This window comes from Mobula hypostoma, chromosome 13, assembly GCF_963921235.1.
Source record: "Mobula hypostoma chromosome 13, sMobHyp1.1, whole genome shotgun sequence".
Classification (NCBI taxonomy): domain Eukaryota; kingdom Metazoa; phylum Chordata; class Chondrichthyes; order Myliobatiformes; family Myliobatidae; genus Mobula; species Mobula hypostoma.
Genome location: NC_086109.1, coordinates 25,754,661 through 25,777,374, shown reverse-complemented (window position 1 = coordinate 25,777,374; position 22,714 = coordinate 25,754,661). Strand labels below are relative to the sequence as shown.

The window sequence follows — 22,714 nt, the reverse complement described above, 5'->3', positions numbered from 1 at the left end:
GGATTTGACCATGATTATTTTGAATACCAGCATGCTTGAGGAGCCAGAGACCTACTCTTGCACCTATTTTTTTCATGTTCATTTGTTCATATATACAGATCTGTTGTCTATGCTTCTGGTTCATAGGGCAGGAATTTAACCAATGTGCTACTATACTCAACTCCCAACAATTCCTATGTTCACTGATGTGGAAAGGAAAGTGTCCTTTATCCAAATTCCATTACAGTCCTAGCCACAATTACTTAAGAAGGTCACACCAATGACTAATGAAATTGTGTCTTTTTTTCCCAAGCAGATGTCTTTGTGTATGCATTCTTTCAACGTTACCTTGACCCTCTTCAAGGCAAGATGATAAGGGGTGGGAAGGAAGGATAGGAGAGTGTTTTTTTTTGGTGGAGAATGAGGTCACATTCTCCTACTTGGAAGCCCAGTTCCTAAATGAATAGTAAAAGGACACGCTGGTATTGTGGAATTGCCCTAAATGAACTAATGAAATCACGCAGAAATCCCAGGCTGAGGATTCAGCCCACTTATTACAATCAACCTATAACCAGACTGCACTGAGAAAAAGTTAGAAGTCTTGTTTTCTGTTCTTTGCCTTAATTGCATGAATTGACTTCATGATTAAAAAGAATGTAGCACAAAGATTTGGCAAAATTATCTGTTTTAGTCCACAGTTTATTGAAATACTGATCCAAGAATAACATTCCTTAGAAAGCCAGCAGTGTCATTATTGGATTCAAATAATATTTTACTTCAGAGGGGTGAGGGGTCCAAGTTTCTTCTGGCATCAGGTTTCTAGAGGAGGAGAGCAGAGTCAAGTTTAATCATATATTAATTGATAATCTTCCACAAATTTGTTTCATGGACACTCAAGTTATTTATTATATCTTGATCTGAGATTTAGTTTGTAGTCTGTCTGTTGACAGGTCGGAACATTTTATGGTTTTCAGTTTGCAGTGTCAGAGTGAGAAAGTACAAATCTTCAAAGCAGGACAAGCCTTTCTAACATAAATGGATAAATTGCAGCAATTCACTGTTTCAGCACTGTTACGTTGCTTTCATCTTGCAGCCAGTGAGTTATGCGTATTGTCTCACACGATCCGTTAAAACAAAGATAAAGTTTTAATGAGACTGTTAGTATTTTTCATTCATAAATCTCATGTCTGGTAGTGTTCAGTGGCCTTAGTCTGAGATAAAGTCTGTCTGGAGAGTTATTTCAATACTTCTCATTAGCTACGTCTATTAGCATGCAAGATGGAATTTGCTGTGAATTTGAGGAGGGAGAGCTTGATTTCTTGTGCTTTAATGTCTGCCGATGTGAACAGTAAATTACCATTTGAAACGTCTTACTAAATATTTACAATTGAATTATGCTCCAAAATAATTACCGGTCTTCTGAAGATCTCATTGGTTACTAATCTGCCACTTTTAGAGGGGTCCAGAACACAGCTGAAACCGTATTGTATCTCAAACCTGCCCACATTTTCACAGTTGTCCTATAGGAGGAAGTATTTGGAAGAAGCTACCAATGGCCGAACATATATCTTGGGCCCTTCAGTTTTTGAAAAATTACGCCCTGTTCTGGGAGGAAGCACAAGTGTTCTTCATGAGCCTTCTCATCATCTGGGAGGACAAAGTTACTATTGGTTTATAAGAGTCATAAAGTCTTGGAATGCTAAAGTACAGAATCAGGCCCTTCAGCCCATCCAGTCTGTGCCAAGATATTGATCTGCCTCATCCTCTCAACCTGCACCCACACCATAGCCCTCCACACCCCTCCCACCGATGTATCTATCCAAATTTCTGGTAAATGTTGAAATCTAGTCCAAATCCACCACTTTTACTGACAGCTCGTTCCACAAACTCGTCACCCTCTGAGTGAAGAGGTTCTCGCTCATGTTCCACTTAAACATTTCACCTTTCACCCTTAATCCAAGACCTCTAGTTGCAGTCTCACTCGACCTCAGTGGAAAAACCCTGGTTGCATTTACCCTATCTATATCACCCATAATTTTGTATGACTATCAAATCTTTCCTCATTCTGCTGTGGTTCAGGGAATGAAGTCCGAGCCTATTCAACCTCTCCCTATCACTCAAGTCCTCAATCCAGGCAACATCCTTGGAAATATTTTCTGCACTCTTTCAATATTATTGACATCTTTCCTGTAGGTAGGTGACCAAAATTGCACACAATACTCCAAATTAGGCCTCACCACCAATGTCTCGTATAATTTCAACATGACATCTCAGATCCTGGACCTAATCGTTGATTTATGAAAGCCAATGTACCAAGAGCTTTCATTGCAACCCTATCTACCTGTGATGCCACTTTAAAGAAATTATGGATCTCTATTCCGAGATCTCTCTGTTATACCGCATTCTTCACTACCTTACTGCTCACTGTGTAAGTACTACCCAGGTTGGTCCTCCAAGATTGCAACTCCTCACACTTGTCTGCATTTTATTCCATCTGCTGCTTTTCAGTTGATCCAGATCCAGCTGCAAGCTTTGATAGTCTTCCTCGCGGTTCACTATACCCCTGATCATGGTGTCATCTGCAAATTTGCTGATCTAGTTTAGCACATTATCATCCAGATCCTTGATATAGATGGAAAACAACAATGGACCCAGCACCAATGCCTGTGGCACACCACTAGTCACAGGCCTCCAGTCAGAGAGACAATCATCTACTGCCGCTCTCGAGCTTCTCCTGCAGAACCAATGTCTAATCCAATTTACTACCTCATCTTGAGTGCCAACTGATTGAACTTTCTTGCCAACTTCCCATGCAGGACCTTGTCAAAGGCCTTACTAAAGTCTGTATAGACAACATCCACTGCCTTGCTTTCATCCATTTTCCTGGTAACTTCCTCAAAAATTCTATGTTCAGTTAGAAATGACCTGACACATACAAAACCATGTTGATTAACCTTAATCACTCCCTGTAAATCCAAATATTTATATAACCAGTCACTTACAATACCTTCCAATACCTACCCACTACTGATGTCAGGCTCATCAGCCTAAAATTTCCTGGCTTATTCTTAGAGCCTTTCTTAAACCCCTGAAAAACATTAGCTATTCTCCAATTTGCACCTCCACCCATGGCTAAGGTCATTTTAAATATCTCTGCTAGAGATATTTCCGCGCTTGCCTCCCACAGGGCCAGAGGAAACACCTTGTCAGGCCCTGGGGATATATCCACCCTAATTTTCCTCAAGACAGCAAACACCTCCTCCTCTGTAATCTGTATATGGTCCATGACCTCACTGTTGCTTTGTCTCACTTCTGTAGACTCTTTGTCCATCTCCAGAGTAAATACAGATGCAAAAAAAAATGCATTTAAGATCTCCCCATCTCTTTTGGTTCCATGCATAGATGACCACTCTGATCTTCCAGAGGACCAATTTCGTCCCTTGCTATCCTTTTGCTCTTAATAGATCTATAGAAGCCCTTGGGATTCTTCTTCGCCTTGCCTGCTAGACCAACCTCATGCCTTCTTTAAGCCATCCTGATTTTCTTCTTAAGTGTGCTCTAGTATTTCTTATATTTCTCAAGTACTTCATGTGCTCCTTTTATAATTTCCTGCCTCTTGCCTATACCTGTTGTGCACCTCCTTCTTTTTTTACCCAGGGCCTCAATACCTCTGAAAAACCAAAGTTCCCTAAACCAGTTATCCCTGCCCTTATTCTGACAGGAATATACAAGCTTTGTACTCTCAAAGTTTCACTTTTGAAGACCTACCACTTATCCAGTACACCTTTGCCAGTAAACAGCCTGTCCCAACCCACACTTGCCAAATCCTTACCAATTTCATCAAAATTGGCCTTTCTCTAATTTAGAATCTCAACCTGAGGACCAGACATATCCTTCCCAGAATTATCTTGAATCTAATGTCATATGATCACTAGGTGCAAAGTGTTAAAGTGTTCTATACCAGGGGTTTCCACGGACCCCTTGCTTAATGGTATTGGTCCATGACATAAAAAAAGGTTGGGAACCCCTGCCCATCACAAACATCTGTCACCTACCTTGCCTCATTCCCTAATAGGACATCCAGTATCACACTCTCTCTGATTGGGTCCTCTATGTACTGATTAAGGAAACTTTCCTGAACACATTTGATGAACTCTGTCCCATCCAGCCCTTTTACAATATAGGAGTTCCAGTCAATGTGTGGAAAGTTAAAATCACCTACTATCACAACTTTATGTTTCTTTCAACAGTCTGTAATCTCTCTACAGAGTTACTCCTCTAAATCCCATGAATTGTTGGATGGTCTACAAGGTAATCTCATTAATGTGGCCATCCCTTTCTCATTCCTCAGTTTCACACATATAGCCTCAGTACATGAGCTCTTAGTCTGTCCTGTCTGAGCACTGCCATAACATTTTCACTGACAAGTAATGCCACCTTTCCCTCCCTCTTGCTCTATCACATCTAAAGCAACAGAACCCTGGAACAATGAGCTGCCAGTCCTGCTCCTCCTGCAACCAAGTCTCACTAATGACTACAATGTCATAATTCCACATGCTGATCCATGCCCTAAGCTCACCTGCTTTTCCTGAAATTCTCCTTGAATTGAAATATACACAATTCAGAATATGAGTCCCAAAATAGTCAATCTTTCAGTTCCTGATTTTGTATGTAGGCTTAATAACACCTTTCCCCAAAACCACTCTACCATCTGCTCTTTCAATTTTAAGAACGTCATATGTCAACGAATTCTGATTAAGGGAATGTCGAAGGAATGCAGGCAGTCAGGCAGCCTTTCTTTCTATTCCTGTCTGGAGAATGTTCAGATTGTTCACAATCTCTGAGTTTTTCACCGGAGTGTGATAAATCACTGATCTTTGCCCGTGAACCTCCAGTAGGTATCTTTGATCTTGGAGGCCAATGTATTTGATTTTCCTGCCTTTAATTAAACCCTTTGTTATAGTCTCTTTCCCAGATACTAGAATAGCTTAACTAGCATCTGTAGAGGGCAGGTGGGCTGAATGGCCTTTATCTGCGCTACATGCCCATTGTATATCTGCCTGCATATCAAGCCAAATGTTTGTGACCTACACCCCATGCTTTTTGAACTTTTTTATTCCAGTAATAAACACATTAAGTAATGAGACCTCTAGACTGCAACTTGGAAATGAGTTTTGACAAGCCTGCTTCCCCTCCCCCAAGGCTACAAGCTTTCTGCTTTCACCTTTAATTAATGCTACATCATTGCACCTTCAAGAGAAAGAGGGTGAAAGGTCAGAGTGCAAGCAATAAGAAATCAATTTGCTGCAATCACAATTCCGCTGTATGCCGTGCATATTAGTTACAGTGGCTAAATTTGCACCATTGCTTAGAATGCTGATTACTTCCACTGGAAGTGATATTTTAAATTAGGTGACGGCACAAAGTTGCACAATGCAAAGTTATCAAGAGAGTGAGAGAAGAGATCAGGATCAGACTGTTTATGGAGAAGGTGACTAGGACAGGGAAGGTGTTGCCTTTTGAAAGTAATTGAGGCATAGATCTGAGCACATTAGATGAAAGCTTGCCGTCCAGGAAACTGTTGTCTGGTTCCATCACTGTCCAGTATGGAGGCATCCATACACAGGATTCAAAAAGGCTACAGAGGGTTATAACCTCAGCCATCTCCATCTTGGGCACTAGCCTCCACACCATTGAGGACACCTTCAAAACACAATTCCTCAAAAAGGTGACGTCCATCTCTAAGGACCTCGCCACCCAGGACATGTCCTCTTCTCATTAGGACCATCACAGAGGAGATGCAGAAGCCAGAAGCCGCACACTCAATATTTTAGAAACCACTTCTTCCTTTTTCATCAGATTTCTGAATGGTCCATTAACCTATATACACTACCTCACTATTTTTGCTCTTTCTTGCACTACTTTTAAAAAATATTTCTTATTGTAATTTGTAGTATTTTTAAGCCTGATTTATACTTCTGCGTCAACATGATGCCGTAAGTACTGCGTCACCGCAAACCCTACGCAAAGCCGACACGGATCCCTACGCCAGAGCCTGCGTTGCTGCGACGCGTACCTCTCCCAAAATGTAACCGCGCGTCGCAGCAACGCAGACTGTAAAAACTGTGATTAGTCTGCTTGATAGCATCGCATTTCATCCTACACTGCAATAGCTTCCCATTGGGCGACTGAAGGGCAGGGAAGGAGCTCTGGTTGCAATGCTTTCCATAAAGCTTTACAGACCTCCAGAATTATTGAGGACATATTTCGCTTTTACAAAAAAAGACGCCGGCTTCTTGCTTACCCCGAGAAAGACTACCATGATCATGAAGCCTTGTGAGGGTAGGTGTGTGCGCATGCGTGACGTGCGCGAATTGCAGAGCGATGCAGACACACCAGCGCACAAGTATAAATGCTCACAATGCGCGTAAGTCACTTGCGTAGGTTACAGCGTCGAGTTAACGCAGAAGTATAAATCAGGCTTTATGTGCCACACTGTACTGCTGCCATAAAACAACAAATTTCATGACATTAGGTATGACGGTGATAATAAACCTGATTTGATTTTGATTCTGATTCTGATTCGTGAAGAAGTACAGAAGAGATTCTACAGTTGCTGGAAATCTTGAGCAACACTCAAAATGCTGGAGGAACTCAACAAGTCAGGCAGCAGGTAGGAGGGCAATAAACAGCTGAAAGGAAGGGGGCAGAGGAATGGGCAGTGAGAATACTTCAGGAGTGATGCAGAACCAAGAGGACTGGGATAGTGGAAACAGATTGAAATTGACTATCAGGACAATAAGGATAATTTAGTTTAAATAGAGGAGCCTGTACTTCCATGGAAAGCATGTGTTTTCTTTTGGTGTTCTGGTTGTCTCCCAGAGTCTAAAGATGTACCGGTTAGTAGGATAATTTGTCATTGTAAATTCTCTCACGATTAGGCTAGTTTTAATGGGCGGGGGGTGTTGCTGGGCCAGACGAGCATATTCCGCGCTGTGTCTCAATAAGTAAATAAACAGGCTCTTCCAGCCCAACGAGCCTGCGGCACCCAGTTGAAACCCATTTGCCCAATTAACCTACTAATCCGTTCGTCTCTGGGATGTGGGAGGAAACCGGAGCACCCGGAGGAAATCCACGCAGTAACAGGGCGACCATGCAAACTCCTTACAGACAGCCGCAGAACTGAACCGGGTTCGACGGCACTTTATTAGTGTTACATTAACCTCTACACCACCATGTGCAACAGTGAACTTAGTGTTGGATTGATATATAGCAGTGGAGAGAGTGTCGGGTTGATTTTATTGTTCAGAAAATTAAGAGTGCCCTGAATTACATGTGTTGACTTTCACTTCCAATTTTCAATAGCACTCTTTTCAAGGATATCCTATCTACTGAAGGATGTCTGAATTCTCCTCCTGTGATGAACCATTTTCAGTATGAGGTGTGCAATAAAACCCTTCCTTATACTGCTGAACTTTGGTCCTTGTTCTGTTAACTCCTGTAAGTTCAAGTACAGTACCTTTTTGTGAAGAGTATTTCTGTACTGGCACAGCAATGTAACAGCCAGAGCATTGCTTTAGGGCACCAGCTGTAAGATTGGGGTTCGATGCTCGCTGCTGTCTGTAAGGCGTTTGTACGTTTTCTCCATGACTGTGTGGATTTCCTCCAGTGCCCTGGTCTCCGCTCATATTTCAGAGATGTAGGGGTTCGGGAAAGTAAGCTGTAAGCATGCTATGTTGGTGCCAGAAGCTTGGTGACACTTGCAGGCTGCCCAGAACAATCCTCGCTGATTTGATCTGATTTAAATGATGCATTTCACCGTATGTTTTGATGCTTTGATGTACATGTGGCAAAAAAGCTATTCTTTAAACTTTATTTGTGCATTTCCAGAAGATGGAGTCCCCCTTATTTCCTTTTCAGTTGGTCTCTTACCCATCTATTCTGGGCATGACGAAAATGTTCCTTCTGTACAAAGAATCATTGGGTCATAAAGCACCACAGCACAGAACTAGGCCCTTTGGCCCATCTAGACTGTGCCGAATAATTGTCCTGCCTAGTCCTGTTGACGCACACCTGGACCATAGGCCTCCATACCCCTCCCATCCATGTACTTTTCCAAACTTCTTTTAAATGTTGAAATTGAACCCGCATTCACCACTTCCACAGGCAGCTCTCAACATCCTCTGATTGGAGAAGATCCCCTTCGTGTTCCCTTTAAACATTTCAGCTTTCACCCTTGAACCTCTTCCCTCTCAACATCCTATTTCTCAAACCTTGCAGCAGAAAACTGAGGCACACATTGTTAGCAGGTCTTTAAAACTTATACCATTTTGGTAGTGTCCTCTCTATGGTGCTCAGCATTGCCAGGGCAGGTTAGTCAGCTATGTAATCTTTATTGAGAGACTTTGAACTTTTTTTACTGTGCCCATGGCCTGTTCTTCATCAAGTTATGGTACTGCTTGCACTGTTGTAACTATATGTTATAATTATGTGGTTTTTGTCAGTTTTTCATTCTTGGTCTGTCCTGTGTTTCTGTGATATCACACCGGAGGAATATTGTATCATTTCTTAATGCATGCATTACTAAATGACAATAAAAGAGGACTGAGTGTCCTCATAATCTAATCAACAGGTCAAAACCAGTAAGTCACTGTAGCATTTTGATAACAGTGGAGCAGTGCCCTCTCACTCTTACCCAGCAATATGGGATCATTTTCCTAATTCACATTTGATAATGAGCTTAGCAAACCAGCCAAAAAATAAACCTGCAGAAGTTCTGGTTTTAATAAAGCTTAACAAAGCCATGTTTCATTACAGAGAAGGTTGAAAATTCTGTAACCCATTATAAAAAATGTTGAAAATGAAATCAATGTGAGCATTGGGGTCTGTCCATCTGGAACAGCTCGGGGGCAAATGGATTGTGGCGGAGTGCTAAAGTATGAGAGGCCTTGTTGTCTTGGTTCCCTGCCCATGAGTTTAAAAAAAATGATGAGAGTTTCTGCCTCCTTCCTGATAACTCGGTTTGTAAATGCCCTACCCCGTGTGAAGCTCAGCTCAATGAACCAGGAAGGTCACAAATTCATAGAAACATATACTATTTGTATGAGGTAGGTTGGGACATCTGGTCCATCGCATCTGTGCTAGTCAATAAACAGCTATCTATCCTAGTTCCACCTCTTGACCTGAGACAGAATCAGAATCCAAATCTGAATCAGGTTTATTACCGCTGTCATATGTTGTGAGATTTAATGTTTTGTCTCAGCAGTTCAGTGCAATAAATTTTAAAAAGCTATAAGTTACATTAAGAAATGTATAAATAAACAAAGGCTGCAAAAAGAGCATAATATTGAGGTGGTGTTCATGGACTATTCAAAAATCTGATGGCAGAAGAGAAAAAGGAGTTCCTAAAACATTGAGTGTGTATCTTCAGGCTCCTGTACCTTCTCTCTGATTGTAGAAATTATAAGAGGGCATGTTCTGAATAGATCCACAAATCCTGGATCTTCAAGCATTCGTTCTAGTATTTTTTAAAATATGACAAGGGTTTTTCCCTCTTCTATGCTTCTCAGTTGTGAGTTTCAAACCTTCTTCCAAGAGAAAAGAAAATTTTTCTTCTTACTTTAAATCTATGCTGGTTTTAATGGCTTAACTAAGAAAATAGATCGGTACTCGATCCAGGTTCTTCATCAACTTGAAGTCTCCTTTCTGCCTCTCTGATTCCAAAGAAAAGCCTGTGTAAACTTACCTAAAGATCTTCCAAATAAAACAAATAGTATCTTCCAGGCCTTCTCTTCATTTGTTTGGAAATCCCAACGAGTCCAACGAACACGGAAAAGATACATAATTGGCTGATGAGCCAAAGGTGGTATGGGTAGGTGGTGGTGTAAGTAGAAAGGTTGAAAGAAAGAAGGGGGAAGAGAGTGGAGAGCTGGAAGTCCAACCGGTGCAGAAAGTGGGATGGAAGATTCTGAGGAGATGGGAGTTGGTAATGAAGCCCATGATGCCATTAAGAATGCTTGTGATGCTGTTGTTGTTTTTTAGCAAGAACCTGTCAGGGACCAGTATTTGAGTCAGAGAAGGTACTGGGATTAAGGATAAACCGCGAGCTCTACACAGGAGAGTAGTTGCTCGGTCTGATGGTTTGGCTCGATAACCAAATGATAGTAAATTACCACATTGAGAAAACTGAGACTCAAATTGGACTCTTCAAATCATGCTCTTTATCTTCCCTTCCAAATTTTATTCTTTTGTTGCCTCTCTTTCCTTCAATTTGTTTTTCTCTCTCGCTTTTTCTCTGATTCTCTCATGATAAATTCTGATTTCTCTCTTCTTCATCCTCTTTGAATTTCTTCAGATCCGCGTCCGTTTCCCTTTAAATAGTGCTACAGGCCAAGCTTCTGAACTGAAAGGTATTCCCAATAAATGAATTTCTGTAAAGTTACATTTTGCGGGGAGTAACTTGATATTTGGAGAATCCCCTGAAAATGAGCTGCATGAACCAAAGATGTTCAGCTTGTGGGATATTTTATTCGCAAAGTATTTTTGTACAAGCTATTGGAGGGTTAGTGTGTGTTTGTGGTGGCTAATAGTTGCTAATCTTTTAAAAATGATAGGATTGATCTGTTTTCCTTTAGAATCTGCAACTGAAACAACAATCACCCTAATTTGCTGTAGGTATGTGTGGAATTCAAGCAGGATTGCTGTGTTCCCTGAGGTAACAAGATGCAAAAGGGAGAGGTTGATTTGAGTTCCACGTTTCCTCAGACCAGCTGCGATTCGTTTACTTAAGTCTGCATTAACTCTTTCATGCTCAAGAATTATTCATGTATCTGAGGTAAATGGTTTACAGAAAACCACGTTAAGAATTCTTGATGTTCTGTTACCATCATATGCACAACTGGTAATGGTTATTTTGAAATACTTATTCTTTTTTCTCCCCAGATGGATACAGCCCAGAAGCTCTTCAGCTGGGGAAAGATGAATTAAAGAGGTGATGTGAAGTAGACCATGAATATTTTCCATGAGGATTCGCTGCTGTAAAATTCCCTTGCACACAAGGCCTCTTCAGAGGAAACCAAGGGCTGGCCAGTTGTCTTCTGCGAGGAGTGTTCTGATGAAGAGAGGCTGGTGTGTGGGAGGGGTGTCATTAGTTCAGGGTGATTGAGATACAGTTTGGATGAGAGTATAATGGAGGCTGGAAATGTTTGGAGTCATAGTTAGATGGGGCAACATGGAAGTCAGCTGTGGTGGGTAGGGAGGTGGAGTCAAGATCTAAGTTAGCTTGGGTATAGTGGTGTGGGATATAAAGGAAGCTTGCAGTATGGTGAAGATATTAAAGAAGGATATTTACCTGCAGCCATTCCTCAGCACCTGCACTCAACATTTGGGATCTGCACAGTCCAATTCTGCACTGGTATTTCCTAAAAAGGGCATACATGCTGATTGATTGGACATTTCAGTAAAATGAGAAGCTTCAAAAGTACATCACAATCTCACAATCCTTTAAAGCAACATGAAACTTCCAGAACTCCCAGTTGGTGCCGTCAAGCTCAGTTTGGTTATTTCAAGCTTCAAGACAGTTATACACATAAATGGTTGGCACAACATTGTGGGCTGAAGGACCTGGAAGGTGCTGTATATTTCTATGTTTTATATACGTGTGTGTGTGTGTATATATTTATATATATACACACACACACACTAATATACAGTAATATATATTACTGTATGTCCATAATGTGACACTAGGCCCAGGAGTGTCTGTACATAAGGTAACTCAGACTGGAAATGATGAAGTAGTGATGGTGGCATGGGCTAGTGGGTGGAGGTGTTGATAAGCTTTACTGTTTGGGGAAAGTAATTGCTTTTGAGTCCGGTGGTCCTGGCATGGATGCTACATTGCTTCCTCCCTAATGTCAGTGGGATAAACAGTCCATGAGCAGGGTGGGTGGGATCCTTCATGATGTTGATTTGAGAGAATTCGTCTTGATCTGAGCTGAGAGATGTATAGGTATCTGTTCTCCTAATGATTACATCATTTGTGATACGCATCTTCCAAACTATAATGTAACTGCCTTTTGTCTCAGGCAATTTTGTTTTATTAGTCCCTCCATTCAGAGTGAAATTCTCACACAGGTCTGTTGATTCCCAGTACTCACATGTCAAAATCTGCAAACATTGATAAAATAGAGGATGGTATTTATCCTCAACAGAAATATTTCATAAACCACAGCTTCATCTTCTTTAACTTATATTTCACAGAATCACAAAACAGTTACAGTTCAGAAAGAAACCATTTGGTTTATTCAGATTTACTCACTTCGTGCAAAAACAGCCTAGCTGGTACCTCTTCCCAAACTCTCCTTAAATCTTTGTAAGTTCTTCCCTTTCAGATACCTATACAGACCCCCTCTGCTGCTCTATTTGAATGTGTGCCCTCCATTACATTTGGCTGTGCATCCTGGACTTGCCATGTAAAAAATGATTTTTTTTTTTCCTTCATGCTGCTTTTGCCAGTTGCCTTCCCATAGTCCTGAGCACCTCCACCAATTCAAACTTTTTGATGTACTCTGGCATACATTTACTGATTTTCCACACTTACACCAAATTTCTGAATCTCTTCTGTTCTAAGGAGGACAATCTGACCTTCCACGTAACTGATCCCAGAAACCATTTTGATTAATTTCTTCCATGCTCTGTCCAAAACTCCACATCTTTCTTGGAGCAGAGAAACACACGAACCGTATCTAAAGGTGTTGTTAAATTCTTGGCAACAGTTCGTCCTTATTCAGTCTTATCCAACAGGCACCACCATTATTCCATAGCAATCTGTTTTGATTTAGACAAACCACATAGCGGAGATTTCAGAGGATTGGAATGCTCCTAATGGCACTTGTTTGACTCACAGTGTTGTAGTTGAGGTGAATCACACATCACAAGTAGCCAACTGGAGAGACCTCAGGCAAATAATCAAAGTAATCCAAACTTACACCATCAGTAAACAGTTAAGGCTGTATTAAACTTAGAAACACATTGTGTTGATGCATGCAGGTAAGATGCGGAATGCAGAAGATAATCTTCCTGGACAGTCCCTTAGGGTTGAGAATGATAATTCTGAGGGTTCTAAGGCGATTAAAAGATACCACGGACTTTAAAATCAGTGAGATGTGAGTGGAATGTCATAATATGGATTGATGGACTGCCTGGATGATGATACAGCTCTTTCATTGTTTGCACTTAACCTCCATGTCGTCAGCTCCTCTTGTAGTGTTGGTGATATGGGTCCCTTGCCCAGATGATGATGCATCTAATAGGTGGCAATGTCTGTACTACGGATGGTACCATGGACCCTCTACTTGTCTCTACAAAACAGGGTGTTGGTTAGGGCAAGAACATGTTTAATGTAATTTGTTAGTCAGAGGACAGTTGGAATTAACTTTCCCTGATCTTTCCTCACAATCACAAAGACTTTCATTTTTCCAATTCTGGCAGCAACATCTCTCAGGATGTCCAACTGGTCTCCTAATGGGATCTGAGTTAAGGGTTACTCATAGTTTGAGTAGAATTCCTCTTTAGCTTTGTTCATTACTTCCAGAGTCGGGGCCTATGTACTGATGAAGAGACTGATCTAATTTTGTGATAGACTGAGCAAGAGAAACCCTGTTTCTATCTCACTCCATTCACTCTCAGCTACATCCTGTGACAAGAATACACATAGATTAAGATGTTAGCTGTCCTGTGCTGGCACCAGTGGGATCAGCAGTTGGTCTGCCACCTGTCTTCAGGAGAGAGAGAGAGATAAGGAAAACAATGGTGCAGCATTTGGAGATGTTAATGAAGGGACGGGACAGAGAGTAACAGAAGGAGAGCTGTCAAGAGCGGCTCCCCCTTTGAACCCTGAACTGTTTGAAGTGATGGACAGGCAATACCCCAGCAGGGGGATAAAAAGGGACAGGTTCACTAAGGCAGGACACACACGACACCCGAGGTAACGAGACCCTGGAAGCGGTGCGTCTCTCACAAGTCGGTGGGAAGTTTTTGGAAGGCTGGTTGCGGGACGAGGCCATAGACACACAGGGTGGAAAGGCACGATCGGCGGGAACCTGGTGTGTGCCCACCCTTGCCTGGGTGCCGGGTTCACCGCCGAGAAACGATCGCATCTGGAAACGGAGGGGTCACGGTCGGTGACCTCAGATGATATCACAAAGGGCTCGCCAGGAAGCTGACTGCGAAGGTCTGTGTGGAAGCCTTGAATATTCATTCGTTTTGCTCTCTCTGTCTTTCCCCCCACTGTCCATCGCCACGGCAGCGATTACTGCGAACTGAACTGAACTAAATTGAACTGAACTTTGCGTCACTTTGAAACTGGTCATTTACCCCTAAACAACGATAGAGCTTGATTGATCCTGTTATCTTAATTCTGCGTACATGTATGTTTATCATTGCTGAACTGTTGCATTCATTATCCTTTTGATTAGAGTACTGTGTTGTTGCTTGTTTCTTTAATAAAACTTTCTTAGTTCTAGTAATCCAGACTCCAACTGAGTGATCCATTTCTGCTGGTTTGGCAACCCAGTTACGGGGTATGTAACAATCCCATCTCCTTCCCTTTTCTTATCCATGTCTCTGCACTCTATCTCAGTTCCCCAATCACTAATTCTGCCCCAAGCAGCAAGTGCTTTTTGAAATCATGCAATGGGAACGCAAAGAAGGTTGCTCAAAATAGTGTCACCCGTGGCTGACTGCCAAAGCAGTAATAATGATATCTAACACTTTGTTTAGGATCAAAAATAGCAGTGATGAGGGAAAAGATCAGCCATGATTTGGAGTGGCCCACTTTGTTTCTCTTTCTTATGTGGTTCTGTTTTTGTCTGCTCCTTCTCTCAGCATCCTTTATGAGAGGAGAATATCATCAGCAAGACCACAGTTAATTCTCCTTCTCTCATTTTCCTCAGAGTAAAGGGGGAAGTTAAAGGTAAACGATCAACAGTTCAGAGTGATGCTCTTCATCAGGACTGGAAAAGAAGGGGGAAGAAGCAGAATAAGCGAGAGGGGAAGGAACACCTTAAATAGATGAAGCCAGGTATGTGTGGTGGGGGTGGGGGGGAAGGAAGGTGAAGTGTGAAGCTGGGAGATGATTGGTGAGAAAAAGTAAATGGCTGAAGACGGAGGAATCTGATTGGAGAGGAGAGTGAATCATGGGAGAAAAGGAAGGAGGAGGGGCACAAGGGGGAGGCAATAGACTTAATTTTTATCTGCATCTTCTGGTTTACTTTTAGCCCAAATTCTCCATTCCTTCCTGTGCAAACAGAATTGCTTCATGCACTGGTTCCATTTTAATTCCCTCATTTAAAACACAAATTTGGAATCAAATTGATTTCTGCCTGTGACTGCAGATTACACTATTTTTTGCAAAAAAAAATCAATGTCATTTTGCATCCTGGTTTGGAGAGGCCAAACACACTGTTTCAGGTTGCAACTATTCACAGCCTAGGAAGATGTTAAATGAAATGTCATTTAGCATTGGGCTGCCACTTCTGTTGTAAGAGTGAAACCAGCCCACTAACTATTCTGTCACCCTTCCAAATTCAGGCCAAGCCAATGGCAGTTTGATGATTACAAAATCCTTAAAGCCAACAGAACTGTATTCCTTCCAGAAGCTCAAGTAAGGTTTGAACAGAGAAAAGATAATCTATAACACATGGTCCCCGCTTAAAAAAAATCATATTTTGCAGAAAGTCTGTAAAACTTATTTAGTTCAAATAAATATAGGATTACATTTTGTTCCATTTTGAATTACGTTTGTTATACATAATGAGAAAGACAAAATAATATTTCACTTGTGTTTAAAATACTAATTAAAAATAATTCTAGATACAAGATTTATGTTAATCACAGCTTAAATTGACAATAATACTGTAATACAAACATTTGTAATTATTAATCTTTGGTGAAGGCACTTCAATATGGGGTAAAAAGACTTTGGACCAAACATTATGATGAAAACAGCATTCAGAGAAAATAAAGGGAGTGTTTTCCCTGGTAGTGAAAGGTCACCGGTTTATTTATTCACTTAAAGGACTACACCCTTAAGAGGATTTAGATTCAGAGATTGTTCCTTGTGAGCTTTTAACATAAATATGCACAACTGGTCTCCGATGTTTATTTTTGCAGTGAGGGCTTTATATTTCCTTACCCCACGATAAAGAAAAAAAACTCTTGGCTCTTTAAATTTCAATTTTTCTTCTATTATCCTTAGAGACATTTGCTCATTCTGCATCATAATTCAGACCTCAAGCTTTGACGCATCATTGTTGGCCAGACTTTAGTGCCTCACCCAGTGGCCATTCTATCCTCTGACATGTGTGTATCCATGAATTACAGAAATATTAAACCGAACTTCTTCCGTTGGCCAAATGGGAATGTGCACTTGGAATCAGACCCTGATGGTAAGGCTAAGTAACCAAATTCCATTCTCACTGAGTATCTTTCACAACAGGACTTGTAGCAGTACATTAAGGTTTCTAACTGCTCTGCCATTGAGAATAGTATCTCCTTTTTAAATCTTTCAAAATTTTGGCAATAGCAACAAAAAAAAAACTTTTCCATCACCTGTCTCAACTATGCTTCTCCAGAATGGCGCTAATGATGGCATGGGCACTTTAACCAATAACACAGCAAGGCAGAGGTGTACCTGCGTCCAGCATCAGCATCCCAGCTGATTAGCAAGGCCAACACTAACCTCTTCCAGAGGCATTGCCTTGGATGCCTACAACCAAGACAACATGAAAATAGAACTCTGAAATAGAACCTGGAAATAGAACTCTGCTTATTTGTTAATGAATTTTATACTTTATACTTTATTGTCGCCAAACAATTGGTACTAGAACGTACAATCATCACAGCAATATTTGATTCTGCACTTCACACTCCCTGGATTACAAATATTAAATATTAAAAATATTTAAAATAGTTAAAGTTAGAAAATATTAAAATTTTAAATTATAAATCATAAATAGAAAATGGAAAAATGGGAAGTGAGGTAGTGCAAAAAAACCGAGAGGCAGGTCCAGATATTTGGAGGGTATGGCCCAGATCCGGGTCAGGATCCGTTCAGCAGTCTTATCACAATTGGAAAGAAGCTGTTCCCAAATCTGGCCATACGAGTCTTCAAGCTCCTGAACCTTCTCCTGGAGGGAAGAGAGACGAAAAGTCTGTTGGCTGGGTGGGTCATGTCCTTGATTATCCTGGCAGCACTGCTCCGACAGGTTGCAGTGTAAAGTGAGTCCACGGACGGAAGATTGGTTTGTGTGATGGGCTGCGCCATGTTCACGATCTTCTGCAGCTTCTTTCGGTCTTGGACAGGACAACTTCCACACCAGGTTGAGATGCACCCTAGAAGAATGCTTTCTACGGAGCATCTATAAAAATTAGTGAGGGTTTTAGGGGACAGGCCAAATTTCTTTAGTTTTCTCAGGAAGTAAAGGCGCTGGTGGGCCTTCTTGGCAGTGAACTCTGCTTGTTTGGAGCAAGTCAGGTCATTTGTGATATTGACCCCGAGGAACTTAAAGCTTTTGACCTGTTCCACTTGCGCACCACCGATGTAAATTGGATCGTGCGATCCGCTACTCCTTCTGAAGTCAACAACCAATTCCTTCGTCTTGCTGACGTTGAGGGATAGGTTATTGTCTTCGCACCATGCCACCAGGTTCTTAATTTCCTCTCTGGACTCAAACTCATCATTACCCAAGCTACGGCCTACAATTGTTGTGTCATCAGCAAACTTATATATTGAGTTCGATGGAAACTTGGCTACACAATCATGGGTGTACAGTGAGTACAGCAGGGGGCTGAGTACACAGCCTTGTGGGGCACCAGTGCTCAGAGTGATTGTAGAGGAGAGCTTGTCCCCTATTTTTACAGCCTGGGTCCTGTCTGTGAGGAAGTTGAAGATCCAGCTGCAGATCTGAGTGCTAAGGCCCAGGTTCCGGAGCTTAGGAATCAGTTTATTTGGAATGATGGTATTAAGGGCAGAGCTGTAGTCTTTGGATCACATAAGCAGTATTGAAAATTAATGTGCATAATTCAGCAGCTTTATAGTGTTTCAAGTCAGCTACTTGCCCATCTGCAGGCCCTCCTGAACTCTGTGCTAAGTAGTCCGTGGAGTTAAAACAGCAGCTAATATGCACTTATGCCTTCCTAATTTTCAACAAGGTGCAAACCAAAGCTTTTTTGCACTGATGAATTACTTCTTTAAGTTTAATGAAGTTCCATTTTATAAAAAAAGTATAAATTAGACTAATTTATGCTAAACATAATACAGTACCATGTGTGCATTATACACTGCAGCTCATGAAATTTGTGTCCCATTGACTTCAATGGGACACAAAGCAAAGTTTGCAGCTGTTCTTGTTTGAAACCTTAGGCATGAGTGGAAATTTTCATTGTTAAGCAAAAGAAAAAGAAATCAATCAATAATTTAATATTTATGCATTTTGAGATTTAAATTTTTATTTAAACCATTACTTTGTATTTAGAAATTGCTGAAAAATTGAAGTACTTTTTTAGAAAATCTTTACCAGTTATTAAAAAAATTGAATGTGCTCCACTGTCCATTAGTACTAAGCAAGGTTACTATGATAAGTGGAGGGTGTGAAGCAGGTCGTGCTATTTGATAGGTGGGTGCAACTGACTGAGAGATTTCTGACAAGCTGAACATTTCTGATGAAAGCTATTAAGGTCTTTTTCAATAATGTAGAAGCTGAAGTTATGTGAGGATGTTATTATTATGTGAAAGTGTGGCATGTGTGATATATAACAGTGGATGTATTGCTATGATTGACAGATTATGCAAGAGTTGATTAGTGTTATGTGCCGTATGAAACAGGCATAGCTGGGTGGAGAGGTATACAATGGTATGTGACTGCGCTGAAAGGCGTATCAGAATGTTACTTTAAAGGGCAACATATGTGATCTATTATAATTAGGATTTCCTATATAAGCTGGTTATAAGTGGACTTTATATACCATACAATGAAGAATTCTATCATAGACAGACAAAGCAGATCAGCACTGGAAACAAACCAATGTTAGCAACAATTCCAGGATTTTAATCATGAGGAAAGACCAGAAAAATCACATCACACTTTAGGAGATCTAATAGATCATTAACATTTCAAAGATATTGATAATGCATAAAATTATTTTAACTTGCCAGTGAATCAGTATCAACAGAGCACAAAATTTATCCTTAGAGTCAAAAAAACCAAAAATTTATTACAGAGATTTTGATTAGATATTGAATGCTGAAGAATAAAAAAACCAGACAGAAAGAAAATGTGTAACAGCTATTAATAGGGAAGTAGACATGCAGCAAATTATTTTTTTTTAATGTACAGGATCAAAGACCACGGTAAACTTATTGGTCTTTTTCCGTACTCTAAAATTTTATAATGTAAAATTGATTGCATAAATTGGTATGCTGCAGTTCTACACAGCTTAACTCAGTGTCACTGAGCCTGGAGTCTGATTGACTAGAGTATATAATCTGGATTGACAATTCAGTTTAGCATTTTCAGTGTCTGCCCTGGAAATTCATCAAGCCTCAGAAATCTAGGAAAACTGCTTTTGGATATTTTAAAGCATAGGGTGGTTTAAACTGTATATAGCATTCCAAATCCCAGCATAAGAATGTTATGGAAAATTAATGTATCTCTAATTTTGGGGCTGACACCATATAAAAAGTGCACATGGCAAGTGAAATTTTAAAGAAAAACTCGCTGATTACTCATCTTCAGAGAAGGAAAGCAGCCACCCTGACCTAGTCTGGACTACAAATGACTGGTCCTGCACTGTATGGTTCACTCTGGTTGCCACCGGGGCAAACCAGTGTTAGATAATGCAAAGCATCCTGCCAGTGTTCATCTCATCACAAATACAAAAATAAATACTTTCACATCAAAAGAAATTATTGGTGCGTCCACACAGTACATATGACCCAGGTTTACAGAGGTACTTGGAATTCCATATGGAGAATGTATAATATGTAATATATGGCAGAACCTCTCCTTGGCACTTTTCCCCCTTATCCAGCACGTGTAGGAGTTGCAACCTCCACACCCGTCAGTTGGACCCTTTCTCTTCTGGAGGCCCTGATATGATTCCACTGTTATCAGATTCCTGCAGGAGCCTATCCAAGTGCTCTTTCTCTATGCTTGAATCTAGAGAGTTGGCAATGTTTTTATCTCTGAGATGTGTACACATGTTCAGCATGACAGTGGATTGTTCCAGGAAAGTACCAATACAGATGAATGGGGTGAATGGCCACTGGTGGGTATTTCAATGCCATTATTATTGCATAGCCTGATACTTGCAACAGGTATCACTCAAAATAAACAAGTGCTGGACCCCTATCTGACTTGTTATCCCTCTTAAGTCCAGTTAAAATATCATTCACCAGATATCCTGTCCTAGCTCAACGATCAGAGGCAGAGTATTCGACATGGGACCTCATGTCTGTGTGTTTCCGTGCTACTCCAAGCAGTATACAAATTACTTAAGAAATTCATGATCACCATACAATATTTCCTACAGCTATTGTGTAACGGTTGAACATTATTGTTTTGAATTATTCTTCTAAAATAGCAGTTTGCATTTGGAACAGATTTACCAAATTAATAAAGTTTAACAAATCGGAAATATTTGCAGCATGAAGTGCTTTAAATTAAATTTGCTGCTCTTTGACATGTAAGAGTTTAGGTCAGTAACATTCACTTCGCTTAATAAAAAAAATCATAACTCAATGCAAATCTGCTCTGCGACGTGCAGTCCGTGGTAGAATTTGTAATCTATGGAACTTTCAATGAATTAGATTGTTGGTTGAGGCAACAAAGAGAAGAGGTAAGAATCTTGATACTGAAGAGGAAAAATAAAATCTTTCTAATCTAGTCCTTCCTCATGTGTGTGATGTGACAGTTTGACTCTCCATGAAGTAACTCATAATCACTCAGAATTAAAAGCACAATGATATTGATAAGCTCTTCAATGATAAAAAGAACTTGAGTCAAAGCAGTCATCTCCTGCCATTCAATCACCTAGTCCATGAAAGAAAAGCTGGTGGCTCTTTTGGCTTCCCTCGAAGAGCAACAAGACCGGATGTTTTGTAGTCAGATTCAGGAACTGGTTCAAAGGCATGGTTGGCATGTGAACTGGGAAATCCATGAAGGGAATAAAGACTCTTGATGCCATTATGGTGAGAAGGAGAGCCGGAGATCCCCATAAATGCATTAACATTCCCATGGGAATGTGAATAAGGTGTCATGCAAGATGAAGACATGGGTTCTTGGGACAAAATGGATGAAGAAACCGTAGAAGTGTTGGTTGCATTGCTGGACCAAAGGTTGTTGTGTATCTGAAATAGAACAGATATATTTAGGAGCATAAAGTACACAGAGTCATAGCATTATACAGCACAGAAACACACTGTTCAGCCCTACTGGTTCATGCCAACCAGATGTCCATCCAAGCTAGTTCCAGTGTTTCTCCTATAACCTTCTAAACCTTTACTATCCATGTAACTGCCAAACTATCCTTTAATTCTCAAAATCAAGATACACAGTCGGTAGATGTAATATTGATCTAAATTAGTAGATGGGTTAACTATTCTTCCCAGTCTTTCAGTATTGTTGTGAGTTTTGAGTGGCATTTCACTGCTGTAATGCAACTATGGAAACTTTTAATTAACTTAATTTAATAAGTTGTTATACAATTTAGTCCATCCTTAGAATGTTTAAAATGGGAGGAGTGAGTAATTTCATGTCCCTGGGTGTCAATATCTCTGAGGATCAAACCTGGACCCAACATATTAATGTAGCTACAAAGAAGACACAACAATGGCTATATTTCGTAGGAGTTTGAGGATATTTGGTATGTCACCTAAATCACTCTTAAATTTCAACAGTTGCACCGTGAAGAGCATTCCAACTGGCTGTATCATCGTCTGGTATGGTGGGGGGTGGGGTGCGATGGCTACTGCACAGGATCGAAATAAACTGCAGAGAGTTGTAAACTTAGTCAGCTCCATCATGAGCACTAGCCTCCATAGTACTCAGGACATCTTCAAGCAGTGATGCCTCAAAAGGGTAGAGTCCATCATTAAGAACCCCATCACCCACGTCATGCCTTGTTCTCATTGCTACCATCAGGAAGTAGGTACAGAAGCCTGAAGACACAAACTCAACGACTCAGGAACAGCTTCTTCCCCTCTGCCATCCGATTTCTGAATGGACACTGAATCCATTAACTCTACAACACTACTTTTTTTAATTTTCCATTTTTGCACTAATTTAACTATTTAATATATAATCCTACTGTAATTCATGTTTTTTTCTATTATTATGTATTGCATTGTCCGGCTGCCACAAAGTCAACAAATTTCATGACATATGCCACTGATATTAAACCTGATTCTGAAATCAATACTCTGCTTTAAGATCTACAGACAAAAATGCAATATTGATAAACACTGAATAGTGAAAATATTTGAAAAATAGAAGTCTCTCTGAGAGTAAGTCAATGCTGTACTTGATGTTGGTATTAGGAAAGCTGACTTACTGAGAACTGACATTCAGTGCTTGAATTTTAACACGTACAAATGCTAAGCTTCGCATCTGAAGAATCTAAAATTGTTCTCTCCTCCACAGTTGTTGACTCTGACACGCAATTATTGACAAATCAA

General features: G+C 40.5%; 1 protein-coding gene across 3 annotated transcripts in view; it reads right to left on the bottom strand.

Annotated features, from left to right (window-relative positions):
* Window positions 1–721: 721 nt before the first annotated feature.
* Window positions 722–22,714, bottom strand: part of alx3 (ALX homeobox 3) — a 73,620-nt gene continuing 51,627 nt past the window's right edge. For 2 of the 3 annotated variants that reach the window (XM_063066458.1, XM_063066459.1), the window contains exon 4: window positions 18,580–21,388. In XM_063066458.1, coding sequence (XP_062922528.1) covers window positions 21,068–21,388 — 321 coding nt within the window. In that variant the 3' untranslated portion in view covers window positions 18,580–21,067. Of the gene's footprint in view, window positions 799–11,329; window positions 11,400–18,579; window positions 21,389–22,714 lie in introns of those variants that run through there. The other variant, XM_063066461.1, reaches the window with a different exon arrangement.